The sequence below is a fragment of the Alexandromys fortis genome, unplaced genomic scaffold, assembly GCF_014885135.2.
Source record: "Alexandromys fortis isolate MF-2015 unplaced genomic scaffold, M_Fortis_MF-2015_v1.1 scaffold_219, whole genome shotgun sequence".
Taxonomy (NCBI): domain Eukaryota; kingdom Metazoa; phylum Chordata; class Mammalia; order Rodentia; family Cricetidae; genus Alexandromys; species Alexandromys fortis.
This window is the reverse complement of record NW_026068092.1, coordinates 1,635,161-1,651,216: the sequence shown is the minus strand read 5'-3', so window position 1 is coordinate 1,651,216 and position 16,056 is coordinate 1,635,161. Positions and strand designations below refer to the sequence as shown.

The 16,056-nt window shown below is 44.0% G+C and overlaps 1 protein-coding gene across 1 annotated transcript in view; it reads left to right on the top strand.

The window, feature by feature from the left end:
• Snap29 (synaptosome associated protein 29) overlaps positions 1 to 15,402 on the top strand; it is a 31,854-nt gene extending 16,452 nt beyond the window's left edge. The window contains exons 2-5 of the mRNA XM_050123006.1: positions 3,763 to 3,959; positions 7,714 to 7,799; positions 11,217 to 11,315; positions 12,364 to 15,402. Coding sequence (XP_049978963.1) covers positions 3,763 to 3,959; positions 7,714 to 7,799; positions 11,217 to 11,315; positions 12,364 to 12,521 — 540 coding nt within the window. The 3' untranslated portion in view covers positions 12,522 to 15,402. The remainder of the gene's footprint in view (positions 1 to 3,762; positions 3,960 to 7,713; positions 7,800 to 11,216; positions 11,316 to 12,363) is intronic.
• Positions 15,403 to 16,056: the final 654 nt, after the last annotated feature.

Genomic DNA, 16,056 nt, shown 5'->3' with positions numbered 1-16,056 from the left:
CACACACACACACACACACACACACACACACACACACACACACACATTAAAGATAAAAAACATCCCTGAATTTGAGACCAGCCTGATCTACATAGCCTATTTCTAGATCAGCCAAGACTGTATACATAGTGAGATCTCAAAACAAAAAAGTATTCAAGGGCTGGAGAGATGGCTCAGAGGTTAAGAGCACTGGCTGCTCTTCCAGAGGTCCTGAGTTCAATTCCCAGCAACCACATGGTGGCTCACAACCATCTGTAATGAGATCTGGCGCCCTCCTCTGGCGTGCAGGCATACATGGAGGCAGAATGTTGTAAACATAATAAATAAATCTTGAAGAAAAAAAAAGTATTCAACATCTTTTCAAGATTATTTTTTAATTATGTATATGTGGGGGGGGGGTATGTGCACATAAGTGCAGGTGCCTGCAGAGGCCAGAGGCATCACAGATAATCCTGGAACAGGAGTTGCAGATTGTTATATGCCATTCAGCGTGGGTGCTGGGAATTGAGCGCTGGTCTTCTGCAAGAGCAGTGTTCTTAACCACAGAGCTGTCTGTCTTGGTCAGACTTCAACATCTTAGGCATGAAAGGAAATGCAGATTAAAACTACTTTGAGATTCAGTCTGAAATCAGAATGGCCATCATCATAGAGACAAATTACAACAAATGCTGGTAAGCTGTGGGAAAAGGGGTGCTGCTCACTGTTGGTGGGAGTGTAACAACTGCGTGGGTCAGTGTGGAGCTCTTCCACAGAACCTGGACAGAATGTGTTCTGGCTCTGTATTCCTGGTGTCTATCCAAAGGAGTCCATGTTTATCTCTCTTCTTTTCACAGTAGTGAGGGCATGGAAATGGCCTCGGTGTGAGTAGAGGCTGAAGAGGTTGCTTAGTAGTTAAGAGTTACTTGTTCCTCTTGTAGATAACCGAGGTTCATTTCTCAGCACATACATAGGGTTCATGGCCATCCATAACTCCAGTTCCAGGGGATCTGAGACCCTTCCCTGATTTCTTTAGGCAACACACACATATGTGGTGCACATATATACATTCAGGCAAAATAAATAATCTAAAAAAGTCTAATGATAAATGTATCATGAAAATGTGGTATATATACATAGTGGAATTTTATTCTACCATAGAAAATTTATGAAATTTGTAGGAAAATATATGAAACTGGAAGATATTACATGAAATGTGGTAATCCAGGTTCAGAAAGACAAACATCTTAGATGTTCTCTCATAAGCGAATCCTGGTTTCCTTTTTCTTCTCTCTCTCTTTCTTTCTCTCTCTTTTGATTGTTTTGTTGTTTGTTTTTGAGACAGGGTCTTTCTGTGTAGCCCTGGTTTTCCTAGAATTAACTCCGTAGACCAGTTGACCTTGAACTCAGAGATCTGCCTGCCTCTGCCTCTCAAGTGCTGGGATTAAAGGTGTGTGCAACCATGCTGGTCTTTTTTTTTTCTTTTTTAAAAATATTTATATTTATTATGTATACATTATTCTGTGTGTGCCTTTAGGCCAGAAGAGGGCACCAGACTCCATTACAGATGGTTGTGAGCCACCATGTGGTTGCTGGGAATTGAACTCAGGACCTTTGGAAGAGCAGGCAATGCTCTTAACCTCTGAGCCATCTCTCCAGCCCCCATGCTGGTCTTTTTTAAGTGGGGACAAGTATGGGCAGTGTCCATGAAACTTGAAAGGCCCATAAGATGGGGGAGGGGGACTTTGAATAGGTGGAGAGGATCCTGGGATATGTGATAGTAAGTGGAAGGAGGAATGGGAGGGGGGCTGAGGGTACATCAGGAACAGTAGAGTAGGGGAGCAAACCAAAAGTGAGGATGAGAATGGCATAAAGATGGGCTGGTGGGCTGGATCTATTCATAAGATGCCTGCTGCCAAGACTTCCCATGTAGGTCCATCCTCAGGAGAAAGGACCTCTCTCAAGTGGTCATCTGACCTCCAGGTGTGAGCCCCCACTCCTCAGCCAAATTAATAAATAAGAAATTTTTTTGATTTTATTGATATTTATTGACCTCTACATTTTTCTCTGTTCCCCTTCTGTCTCTCTCTTCCTCCCTTCAATTCTCCCCCAAGGTCCCCATGCTGCCAATTTACTCAGGAGATCTTGTCTTTTTCTACTTTCTACTTCCCATGTAGATTAGATCTATGTAAGGCTCTCTTAGTGTCCACATTGTTGTCTAAATTCTCTGGGATTGTGGTTTGTAGGCTTTTTTTTTTTTTTTTGCTTTATGTTTAAAAACCACCTATGAGTGAGTACATGTGATAATTGTCTTTTTGTGTCTGGGTTACCTCACTCAAAATAATGTTTTCTAGCTCCGTCCATTTTCCTGCAAGTTTCAAGATGTAATTATTTTTTTCTGCTGTGTAGTACTCCATTGTGTAAATGTACCACATTTTCCTTATGCCCCTTCAGCCTAGGGGCATTGGGGTTGTTTCCAGGTTCTGGCTATGATAAACAATGCTGCTATGAACATAGTTGAACACATGTCCTTGTGGCACAATTGAGCATCCTTTGGATATATACCCAAAAGTGGTATTACTGGGTCTTGAGGAAGGTTGTTTCTTAATTTTCTGAGAAATTGCCACATTGATATCCAAAGGGGCTGTACCAGCTTGCATTCCCACCAGCAATGCAGAAGTGTTCCCTTTTCCCCACAACCTCTCCAGGATAAGTTGTCATCAGTGTTTTTGATCTTGGCCATTCTTATAGTCGTGAGAAGGAATCTTAGAGTTGTTTTGATTTGCATTTCTCTGATGACTAAGAACATTTCCTTAAGTGTCTTTCAGCCATTTTAGATTCCTCTGTTGAGATTTCTCTGTTTAGATCTGTACTCCATTTTTTTTTTTTTGGATTATGTGATCTTTTGGTGTCCAATTTCTTGAGTTCTTTGTATATTTTGGAGATCAGACCTCTGTCTGATGTGGGGTTAGTGAAGATCTTTTCCCATTCTGTAGGCTGTCGTTTTGTCTTGTTGACCGTGTCCTTTGCTTTACAGAAGCTTTTCAGTTTCAGGAGGTCCCATTTATTTATTGTTTCTCTTAGTGTCTGTGCTGTAGCTCTGTAGTAGAGTTTGAAGTCAGGGATTGTGATGCCTCCAGAAGTTCTTTAATTGCACAGGATTGTTTTGGCTATCCTGGGTTTTTTAATTTTCCAAATCAAGTTGAGTACTGTTCTTTCGAGGTCTTTGAAGAATTTTGCTGGGATTTTGATGGGCATTGCATTGAATAAGTAAAAAATTTTAAACTTCTTTTTAAACAAGGTCTCTCTATGTGGCCTTGACTGGGCTAGAAGTCTGAGGGTGGGGGATGTTACTTTGTTTGCTAATACCTTAGAAAAGAATGGAGACCACAGCAGCCCTGTAAGAAACCAGACAGAACATGGGCCTGCCTAGAAGTCACACAAGCGCATCTGTCTCTTTCTCCCAAGTTCCTGAGTTCTGGCATTAAAAGTGTAGGCTACTGTTCCTGGCTACACTTTTTTAGACTGGGTCTCACCTAGCCCAAGCTTGCCTCAAAGTCACTCTATAGCCAATTATAACATTAAATTAATCCTCCAGCCTTGTGGGATTATAGGTGTGTATGTGTCCATGCCGGGTTGATGCTAAGGATCCAACCAGGATTTTGTGCATGCCAGGTAAGCGCTCTACCGGCTGAGCTACGTTCATTCCTAGCCCCAGACTTTAATATACCGTGATTTTGGAAGTAGGGGGAATGGCTTGATGCTACTGCCTCTTGCCTTCTGCAGGAGCTGGTCCGGCAGCGAGGAGTCCTAGAACACACCGAGAAGATGGTAGACAAGATGGATCAGGATCTGAAGACAAGCCAGAAACATATCAACAGCATTAAAAGTGTGTTTGGAGGATTTATCAACTACTTCAAATCCAAACCAGTAGAGACTCCACCTGAACAGAATGGCAGCATTGCCCCTCAGCCCAGCAGCAGGTGAGTGTGTAGCATCTGCGGTCTGAATATGTAAACAGTAGAAACAGGTTCTGTGGAAGAAGCCACGGCAGACATCCTGGAACTCTAGTCACCTGTGAGAAGGGACTTGTCTCGGACATGCTTAAAGAGAAGCTACTCCATTTACCCCCAACTGTGTTCATCTGATGAAATCCTACTCCAGTCATTGTGACTCCAATCTTAGAAAGTTTAATCAATACAGATGTGACTCATTTATAGAATGTTTCCTTACCAAGTTCATCCCAAAAGGCAGACATAGTGGGGCCTATGTGTAATCTTGTTGTAGGGACTGAGGCAGGAAGATAGCAAGTTCAAAGCAACCGTAGGCAATTTAGCAAAACCTCGTTTTAGAAAAATACTAATAAGCCAGATGTGGGGGCTGGAGAGATGGCTCAGTGGCTAAGAGCACTACCTGCTCTTCCAAAGGTCCTGAGTTCAATTCCCAGCAACCACATGGTGGCTCACAGCCATCTGTAATGAGATCTGGTGCCCTCTTCTGGCCTGCAAGCATTCGTGCAGACAGAATGCTGAGAATACTATACACATAATAAATAAATCTTTTTTTTTAAAAGCCAGATGTGATGGTGCATACGTGTAATCAAAGCAACTCAGGAAGCTAAGGCAAGAAGGCCTAGATTTTAACACCAGCTATGAGACAGGTCCTTAAATAAATTCTAATGAGGTGGGCTCAGCAGGTAAAGGCCCTTGCTGCCAAGCCTGATGACTCAAGTTCAGTCCCTGGGATCTACATGGTGGAGAGAGAGAACAAACTTCAACAGCTTTTCCTCTGATCTCTACACTTATATACACACAAAAAATAAATAAATGTAGTTCAGTATACCATATATACGTACAACATATACATGTATGGGCTAGGGATGTGGTATATTGGTAGAAGACTTGCATAGCATGTGTAAAGTTCTAGATTCCATACCACCACCACCACCACAGAAAAAGGATCATAGATATGAGTAATGTAAAAAAATCTTCTTATCCGTCTTCTCTGTATCTAATCTAATCTATCTATTAATTTCTATTTTAAAATTATAGATTGTTTACCTCAAATTTTTTGGGAGGAAATATAGTGAAGTCATCCTTAAGGACCTGACAGGCTTTGGCACTGCCTGTTCAGAAATAAAAGGCAGGATTTGAGAGATGGCTCAGCAGTGGAGCACTGTGCTTTCGCAGAGGACCTGGGTTCAGTTGCCAGCACCCATGTGGTGGCTCTCAGCCATCCATAAAACAGTCCTAGGGAATTTGATGTCCTCTTTTGACCTCAGAGCACAAACATGGTGTCCAGACATGCATGCAGGCAAACACTCGTGTATATAAAATCATCTTTAAAAATAAAAGACAAAAGAATTGGGTATTTGTTAAAAACTGATGGCCACTATTCATGCTTCAGGTCATTTTTGTTCTATGTTGTTTTGTTTTAAAGTGTTTTTGGTTTGGTTTGGTTTGGTTTGGTTTGGTTTCAGTTTTGTGCGTGTTGTGGAGAGGGGAATCAGCCATGTGCAGAACACTTGCAGGAATTTATTCTCTTCTTTCTCCCTGTGGGTCCTAAAGATTGGATTCATGTTGTTTCATTTAGTGACAAACCTTTACCTGCTGAGCCTTCTCTCACAAGCCTTTATTTTGTCTTATTTTTTGATAAATAAGTAACAGGTAACCAAGGCTGGTCTTGAAACTACCATTTAACTGAACATGACCTTGGATTCCTGATCCGCCTGCTGTCATCTCCCAAATTCTGGGAGGATAGTATCGCACCTCCACACACAGTTTGAAATACTGTTTTACTAGTAAAGTCTGGATATATAAGGATTGGGGGTGTAGCTCCATTAGCAGAGTGCTTGCCTGGCATTGGAAGCCCTGGGCTAAATCTCCACTTCCAAAGGGCTTCAGAGACAGGCAGTGGGATACCCTGTAGTGGGCATTGTTTTCTCACTCCACTTGGTCTTCAGCCAGTCTCTGAGCACTTGCAGTTCTCTGACTGGTGGCAGCTTAGTCAGAAGCTTCTGCAGCACTGGTATGCTGGGACATTTGCAGCAAGTGCTTTTGCCAAGTGATTGTTTTGAGCTAGTAACTCTCCCCAGAGCTGTACTTCTTCACAGCAGACTTCCTGAGCAGCTTCAGATAATTTGAAAAGCCAGCTCTAGACCTTTGGCAAGCTTCTGCCCCTTCTTTTCCAAAGCTGTTCTCACTGTTAGGGTCACTTAGCTCTTGTGGTAGAAGAAGATGCACCACCTGAGGAAGAGTCCCCCATGCCACAGTGATGGTATTGGTCCAGCTCGCTCGCGCTCTCTCTCTCTCTCTCTCTCTCTCTCTCTCTCTCTCTCTCTCTCTCTCTCTCTCTCTCTCTCTCTCTCTGCCACTACCTCCCGCAAATTCTTTTGAGGGCTGAGTGAGTTAGAGTCTCATGTAGCCCTAGTTGGCCTTAAACTGATAATTTAGCCAAGGCCAGCTTTGAATTCTTTGCCCTTCTACCTCCATCTTTAAGTGCCAAGAATACAAGGATGTGCCACCACTACAAGAAGGAATTACAGATGTCTGTGAGCCACCATGTGGGTGCTGGGAACTGAACTCAGGTCCTCTGCAAGAGAAACAAGTGCAGGCTGGAGAGATGACTCAGCAGTTAAAAGCACTGACTGGTCTTCCAGAAGACCCAGGTTCAATTTCCAGCATCCACATGGCAGCTTGCAGCTGTCTATAACTACAGTTCCAGGGGCCCTGACACACTAATGCACATATGATAAAAATTTTTAAAAAGACCCTATTTTGTGTGTTTTTAATTAAGTTTTTTGTTTTGTTTGTTTTGAATTTGTGCCTGTGTGTGTGTCTTGTGTGTGGATACCCACAGAGGTCAGAATAGTGTTAGATCCCATGGAGCTGGAGTTACAGATGGTCGTAAGCTTCCCAATGTGTGTGCTTAGATCTGAACTTGACATCCTCTGGACGAGAAGCAAGTGCTTTTAACTGCTGAGCCATCTCTCCAGCCCTGTCACTCTGGGTTTGTTTATTGTTTTTGTTTTTTGAAGACTTAAATTTCTAAGTTGATTACCTGTCATTCAGGTCATATTTAAAAGCCATTCTTTGCTTAGGTTAAAAGTGAGTGATAGATTTTTTTTTTAATATTTATTTATTTATTATGTATACAACATTCCGTCTGTGTGTATGCCTGCAGGCCAGAAGAGGGCACTAGACTCCATTACAGATATGAGACACCATGTGGTTGCTGGGAATTAAACTCAGGACCTTTGGAAGAGCAGGCAATGCTCTTAACCACTGAGCCATCTCTCCAGCCCGAGTGATAGATTTTTATGTTATTATCACAATAAAAGAAATGTGGGGCCAGGTGAGGTGTAATCTCAGAACTTGGAAGGTGGAGGCAGAAAGATCAGGAAGCTAAGGTGATCTTCAACAGCTACATGTTGAGGTTGAGGCTAGCCTGGACTACACTAAAAAGAGGAAAATAGATCATAGGTCATAACTTGCTGATCCTTCATTAAAGGCACCCACTTGGTCTGTTCATGGACTTTTCATCCACCTGACCCAGGACTTCCTGTCCTGAATAAGGTCTTCCTCAGCCCACTGTGTGGCTCCAGAGTGGATAGCAAAGGGAAGCCTTGGGTGTGTGACACAGAGGTGTGGTGGAAAAGATGGGCGACCCTTCTGTGCACACTCGCGCAGAGGTAACATTGTCATGTGTTTTCCTGTCATGTTTTCTTTCCATCTGAAGATTGAAAGACGCCATAAACACAAGTAGAGAGCAGGAGAGCAAGTACCAAGCTAGCCACCCAACCCTCAGAAGACTGCATGGTGAAGGTGCGTGAGTACGTGCGTGAGAACTTGGGGGGGTCCTTGTGGGGTGGTCTCTGTTGGCCCTGGAGTACCAGTGTGGGGATAGCTGTCTCCACAGTACCACATGCTGGGTGATGACATCAGGGACACAAGGTGTTCTGGGGATCCAGAGGTATGTGTTATGGTGGGGTTCCCTCCCTTCCTCGCTCCCCCATGGAGTTTGGCTAAGGAAGTGGGAACCTGTATCCCATTGAACATGAACCATCTACTGGTATAGCTCTGAGAAATTCTAGTAGTAAAAAGCCAATTGTAAAGCTAGTTATGACATAACACACCTATAATCTCAGCCCTTGGGAGGTAAAGGTGGGCCAATCAGGATTTGAGTCTAGCCTCAGTTACATGTTGAACTTGAGGCTAGCCTGGGATATATGAAACTCTGCCTCAACAAACAAAACAAGAAGAACCCCCCCCCAAAAAAAAAAACCCTTATTTGTAGGAACAATCCTTGTTGTAAATAAAATGGCCCTTAGAGGTATTTTCCTCCACCCAGGGTTCATGAGAATGTTAAGAGCGAAAGAATATGGTTTTGTATGTAACTAGAGTGGCTAATCAGATGGCCTCTTGAAATAAGAGAATTTATTCTGGGGTGTCATGTTGGGTCCATTTTCTGCATGTGGGTCTTTCACAGTTGGAAAATAAGCCTGGTATAGTGGCTTATGCTTGTAGTCCCAGCACTCAGGAAGTGAAGGAAGGGATATTGTGAGTTTGAGTTTGGGGTCATTCTAGATTATATAGCCAGACTCTCAGAAAACCAAAAACAACAAATGAAAATGCCAGGTGCTTTAGTCAGAGTTATCTAGAGGAACAAGACCAGAGGGATGAGTACGTGTGTGCACGTGTGTCAGAATTTAATGAATCACTTCAACATAGTAACAACAGCAGAATCACACCTGAGAGCTGAGACACTCAGTCCTTGAAGCCGACACCTTCAGCAGTGGGAGAAGTCCTACCACAGACATCTCTTATTGGGAGTGGCCCACCAGTGCTTACTCCCTCAGTAATCCCAATCTAGTCACCGAAGCCTGGAAGAGTCCTGCAGAACCTCTGGTCGCACATCTAAAACAAAAGCTTGGAAACACTGGATCTACTCTCAGGGAGGGTTCAATAGCCCAGCAACAGAGCAGATCAACTTTATCTGGGCTCCTAGCGGGTGCCCCCAGAGTCTGCCCACGTCAGTCAAGGTGGTCAGGACAGGTCTTCAGGTGAGGCTCCCTACGCAGGTGATTCTAATTTGTGGCAAGATGACATTAAAACCAGCCAACTAACCAACCAGGTATATTAGTAGGCCTGGAGGATCAGGTGCTCAAGGCCATCTTTGATTACCTAGAAAGTTCAAGGCCAGCTCGAGATACAGGAGACCATCTCAGACAAGACAAGGCTAAAAATAAAATTTAAAAATAAGGAGAGGGACTAGAGAGATGGCTCAGTGGCAAAGAGAGCTTGCTGTGAAAGCCAGAGGACCAGGGTTCAAATCACCAGCCCTCATTTAAATGCCACTCTGTGTGTATCTGTAATCCCAGCATTACAGGGCAGAGGCAGGTGGATCCTAGCAGCTGGCTGGCTTGTCTAGCCAAGATGATGAGCTTCAGGCTTTATGAGAGACTCTGGCTTAGAAACAAAGGCAGATGTAGTGAACGTTTCTGTTGCTGTGATAGAACACCAAGACGAGGAAGGCAACTTAGAAAGAGAGCTTTTGGTTGGGCTTATGATTCTAGAGGTTAGAGTTCATAATGGCAGCAGTTGAGAGCCCACATTTTGAACACAAACAGGAAGCAGAGAGCGCTGGGGATGGTAGGAAGCTTTTGAAGCCTCACAACCCGCCCTACGTGGCACACCTCCTCCAAAAGGCCACACCTACTAATCCTCTTCAAACAGTTCCATCAAGTAGAAACCAAGTATTCAAACATGAACCCAGGGAGGCCATTTTCATTCAAACCACTACCGTGGAGAACAGGAGAGGAAGACACTCTGTTCTCTGGCTTCCACAGGACTCTGCATGGGCACTTGCACACATAAGTGTGCATATACACCACACATGCACAAATAAAAATAAATGAGAGAAGCTGCTTTTGGCCAATGGCTTAAGGGGAAATAGCCAGGCCAAAAGCAGCTTCTTTATTCATTAACCAATAAAAGCAACACATATACAGAAGGATTTTCCACACCAGGCTTCCTCTATGAAGGTATCTCTTTCCTTGCTCTCCCTCTCTGTGGTTTTTGGCTTTTTGAGACAGGGGTTCTCTAGCCCTGGCTGCCAGGCAACTTACTATGTAGATCAGGCTGATTTAGAGATCTGCCTACCTCTGCCTCCCAAGTGCTGGGATTAAAGATGTGTACCACCATGGCCCAGCTAGTTGGATTTTTTTTAAAGCATATTCATTTTTACTTGCCTGCTCGGAGGCAGGCAATAAATAAATAGTCAATCTTAAGCTTAATTTTGTAACCTAACTCCATTTCCTTTTGTCTCTTTGAGATCATCTTACTATAATAGAGCTCGGGCTGGCTTTGAATTCGTGATTTTGCTGCCTCAGCCTCCCAAGTGTTGGGGTTTCGCCTGCAAACCACCACTCCAAGCAACAGTTTGATCTTTGCTTTGTTTCATGTCTTATATGGTTTGATGGTTTTACTTTGTTTCCTTTGAGACTGAGTCTCATTTAGCCCAGTCTGGCCTCTAATTCATTAATATTCTGACTGTCTTGCTCCAAGTGCTAGATTACAGGCATGCACACATAGTTTAACAACTTTGATTTTAAACCATCTGTGCCAGCTCTGCCAGATGTAGTAGCATGCACCTGTAGTCCCGGCTATTATAGGAATAGCTTGAGCACAAGAGTTTGAGGTTAGCTTGTGCAACATAGTGAGGCCCTGTCTCAAAAGCACACATAACTAAGCTCACATACAAGCTCACAAAATTAAGAGTTAGACGGGTTCATGGAATACCTCTGCTGTAGAGTGCTTGCCTAGCATGCATGGGGCCCTGGTTCCAATCCTCAGCATAAAGAAACAAAACAACCTGTGTCCCAGAGCTTGCCTGTGAGCTTGTAGCTCTGCATTGACAGTTCCCTGTTGTATTGTTACATACATGCCTTTTTCCATATCTCACCTGGTGACTTGTAAGTTGAGAGTCATCAATCTGCTAATGTTGAGGGACTGGCTGGAGCACAGACTTGACTTCTCCAGCCTGTAACCCTGTCCCACTTCCCCTCCTGTCTCTCTGCATGGCCTCAAAGCCAGCCACCTCCTTCCTCCCACCCTTTTCATTCTTTCCTGATATGAGTGATCCCTGGGGACAGATTCCTAGGACTTCGGAAAAGAATGGGCCAATTTCACAGAAGAGCAATCTTCAGTGAACTGACCCTCTGGTGTTTCTTTCTGGACTAGACCCCATCCCCAAAGAGCCCGCTTCTGCTGTGACTACTGATGTTTACCCAAAGAACGCGAGCCTTCGTGCCTATCACCAGAAGATCGACAGCAACCTAGGTAAGTCTGGGAACTACACAGCCTCCAGACAACTTATGCTGGGCACAGCCTGGGTGCCCAGCCACATCCTTGCTTCCTCCCCATGTCATAGCCCACACGTCGTGTCCATCTTACTGCCCCGCTCTCTCAGGAACCCGTCCACTTCTCTCCATTTCCTGCTGTCCGTCAGCCAAGTCATCCTCACCGCTTAGTTGACTCCTGACCAGACCCAGGCATCTCTGGGGCTTATATCCTGTATCCAGGATAAAGCCGCATGGCTTATGTGGGTGCAAAGCATCTGAACTCAGATCTTCATGCTTGTTCAGCAAGTGCTCACACCAGAAGCGTGTCCCACAACCTACCAGGCTGTTTTAGCTCAACCTTTTTTTCCTGTCCTTACTGTCCTCAAACCCAAGAAGCTTCATGAGGCCTGGGTGAATGCCCATTAAACTTTTACTTTCCAGGAAACACAAGGTCACAAAGATCTCAAAAAGCTTAGTGGCAAACCCCTATAATCCCAGCAATTGTGGCTACAATAGGATTGCAAATCCTGGGCCAGCCTGGAAAATGAGTGAGATCCTGTCTCGAAATGAAAAATATAAGGAAACTGAGGGTGTGACTCAGTATCAGAGTGCTTCCGAGCACATGCAAGGCCCTAGGTTTGATTCTCCAGCACTATGGAGGAAGATGCTGTTTGTGTTTAGTGGCCCTATGATCTTCTCAGGCAGCAGAAGCAGGGAGGTCCCTGTGACTTCAAGGCCAGCCTGGATTGATAGTGAGTTTCAGGCCACCCAGAGCTGTCTATCAAGACTATGCTAAAACACACACATATAAACAACATACTACCTGTGGTTGTCTGGGGAGAGGAGATAGGTAGTGGCTTCTACTTAGGTTAACCACATAGTACTCTGTAGTAAGAAGATTTCTCTTCATGTCTGTGTTTTGAGACATTCGCTACAAGCTGTGACAGTCTCTTAGACAGGACTCTAGAGTCCAGATGCCACTGAGCATCCAGAGGGGCAGGAAGCACCTGGAGATACTGTGACTGCCTGTCACTTCCTTTCCACAGATGAGCTGTCCATGGGACTGGGCCGACTCAAGAACATAGCCTTAGGAATGCAGACGGAAATTGAGGAGCAGGACGACATTCTTGACCGGCTTACAACCAAAGTGGACAAGTTAGATATCAATATAAAAAGCACAGAAAAAAAAGTTCGGCAACTCTAAAGAAACTGAAAAAGGAATTCTACTCAGTTGTAATGAAAAGATTCAAAAGCCTCTTTTAAACTCCTAAGGAATGTTGTTGATTACACAGTATGTAATTTAACATGTGTGTTCAAATGTGGGTCTTAAGAAATTTTAGTTTCAATGGGAAAAAATATCTGTGTTCCACATTTTGGTAAGAGCAACACCTCTGAAGTTCTGTGAGCTGTCTGCTGAGTTGTAGTCTTAACACGGCAGACTAATTGTGAACTTGAGCCTTGGACTGCTGTGCTGGGAGGGGAAGAAACCTGCATTTCTCCTTTCGCGAGTCTGTGCACAGATGTGGGTAGAATGTCAGCCTCAGAACGGCTGCCTTCTGTTTACTCATTTGCTGTGTTTCTTACTCCAAGGCCGTAATGTGAATTCAGATGTGAAGGAACCCTGGGCTGGTGGCAGGAGGAAGGGTCCTTCCACACCTCTACATGTCAGTCATTGTGGACATGCCTGCACACACACTGAGCACACTGTAGCTCTCTCTCCCTGAAAACGACCCGTGTTAGATCCAGAAATGGCCTCTGTTCTTGTCCTGTATTTCAGTAGAAGGATTCAGACAGAACTGCTGGACTTGACACCTGCAAGTGTAGATATTGGATGAGCCGTTCTTCCCCACCTACTTTCCATCTCTGGTGGGGACAAATTCTCTCCACGACTCAAGGCCATCCAGATAGTTGATGGGGAGGGAACCCATGTGGAGTTGGTGGGCCTGAGTATCACACAAACAAAAACCTTTCCACTGAGCCCTCTGCCTATGGGAATAACCACCTGGGACCTCCACCCAGTCTCTGTGTTTCTACAAAGTGCCCACCTAGTTTGAGGACTTAGACCCACAAATGATACTAACCTTCTGTAAGACAACTTGACCAAGAAAAATCCCGGGTACAATTTTAGCAGCTAGGCATGTTGATTCCCTTCATCTTCCAAATGAAAATATTTAGAAGCATTAATTAAAATTGATTTTTAGAACAATTTTTCCTTGTGTTGGTACTTCCAATAAAATCACTGAAGTCATAGAGTACTTGACTATCTTAAAATCAAATTCACATATTTTGAAGATGGTAAATGGGTCTTTTTTTAATAGTAAGGTAAAAAACTAAAATGCCAGTACCTTTTTGCCTTAAAAGATGGCTTGTGTACCATGTTGGGACCCTTCCTTTAACATCTGGAGTCTACAGTATCATAAGCAAAACAAACATCCGGGCTGTGGGGGTGGCCCAGTGGTTAAGTACCTGCTCTCCTCTCTCAGGGCCCTGGGTTGATCTCTACCACTGGGCCGAGAAACTGAAAATGGTAACAGCATGATTACTGATCATGTAGCGACTTGTACACACTCCTGTCACAAAATACCCAACCTTTCCGACAATACGGAATCAGAGAGACACCATGTAGCTGCCAGAGATAGACGCTGGAACATTACCCAGTAAGCCACAGCCTCGTGGCAATACACAGATTAATGGAGATGGGTTAATTTAAGATATGAGTTAGCCAGAAATATGCTAGAGTCATTGGCCGAGCAGTGTTTTAAGTAATATAGTTTCTGTGTGATTATTTCGGGTCTGAACTGCTGGGCGGCTGGGAAACAAACAAACGGCCTCTTGCCACAGACAAAAAGGAGTGCCAATGTCCATCTGTCCCTAGATCTGAAGATATGATTATGGTGGACCTTTGTGAGCTCAAGGCCAGCCAGGACTATATACCAAAACCCTGTCTCAAGCAATATAGAGAGACCAGTTCATATATATTTCTACTCGTGATTGTTTTCAGCTTTTCTGTTTTCGTTTTTTATTTTTCTAAGACAGGGTTTCTCTATAGTTTTTGGACCCTGTCCTGGAACTCACTCTTGTAGACCAGGCTGGCCTTGAACTCACAGAGATCTGCCTGCATCTGCCTTCCGTGTGCTGGGATGGGATTAAAGTCTATGACACCACCACCTGGCTGTTTTCAGCTTTTCTATAAAACCTTCCATGTGAGATAACTATCGCTTTTTATCAGCATCAGCCATAGCCTTGTGGAGTTAATCACCTGAGAGCACCTTCCCTTAGCAGCCAAGTGTCCATGGTCAGTGGGCTTTTTGTTAAATTAATGATTTCAATCTGTCTCCTTTCCCAATCTTTTTAACTCCATGGTGTGAAACCTGTCTTCCTTCTAATGTTTAGCATCTAAACCATTAGAGGGCCTCGAGCATTTTGTTTTGTTCTTCAGACTCATGCTGTGGTCTGCTGAAATTGTCCCTTGGCCAGCTGGAGACTGCTGGTACCGTTAAAGGACCTAAGGAGGGTCCAGAGTCCTTATCACATGATAATTGTGACCAGATCTGCTGGCTGACAGCTGGAATCACAGCACTTAGGAGGCAGAAGGATTGCTGTGAGTTTGAGGTTCAGGATGAGATCTTTTCTCAACAGAATTCATGGCTGTGATGGGGAGAGGAAGGACTCATCCCTGCACGCTGGCCTAGGAAGTTAGTGGCAGTGGAGTAAAATGGGCTTCCAATGTCACAGAGCAGGCCAGTGAACATACCCTTGACATGTGAGGTCTGCAAGACAGACTGACACAAACTGTCTTCAAAAAGGTGACGTTTGTAACTTTAGGTCAGCTATATGCTAAGCGTGCTACTAAAATAAGTGCATTCTCCTTCCTTCTATCACGCACTGACCTGGAACCTAGCCGCACTAGAGTGACCTCATGAATTGTTTCTCCTCATTCTGTAGGAGAGGCCCGAAGTTCATTCATGTAATAACTAAAAAAAGATAGCGGTGCATTTTAATTTCTCTTTCTCCTTATAAATAAATGTGTGATTTTAAGTGTATAATGTATCATTTAGTAAATATTTTCTAATTTGCCTGAATAAGCCTTTTTCTTCAGGTGTGTGTGAGTGGGGGGGGGAGGGAGGGAGGAAGGGAGAAGGAGAGAGAGGGGGGAGGGAGAGAGAGAGAGGTGTCAGGTGACCCTTAGGTGGTGTTCCTTAAGCACTGTACACCTTGTCTCTCACTGGCATGAAATTCAACAGCAAACAAAAGCAAAAAGTCATCTTTTTCTTCTTCCTTGTGCTAGGATTTCAAGCACATGCCACCATAGTCAGCTTTCTTGTATGGTCCATGAGATTCAGGGATGAGATAGTTTGGGTCACCAGGCTTGCTTTGCAAAGACTTTACCAAAAGAGCTATCCATCTTCCAACCCTCTGTACAAGTTTTTGGTTTATTTTTTTTTTTGTTTGAGGAGTTTTGTTTTTATTTTTTGAGATAAGGTTTCTCTGTGTAGCCCTGGCTGTCCTGAAATTAACTATGTAGACCAGGCTGGCCTCAAACTCACAGAGATCCACTTGCCTTTGCTTCTTGAGTGCTGGAATTAAAGGTGTACACCACCATGCCCAGGTGTATGGTATATTTTCTTAAGATTTTAGTTTTTGTTGTTTGTTTGGAGGAGTGTGTGTGTGTCTATGTGAGAGAGAGAGAGAGAGAGAGAGAGAGAGAGAGAGAGAGAGAGAGAGAGAGAGAGAGAGAG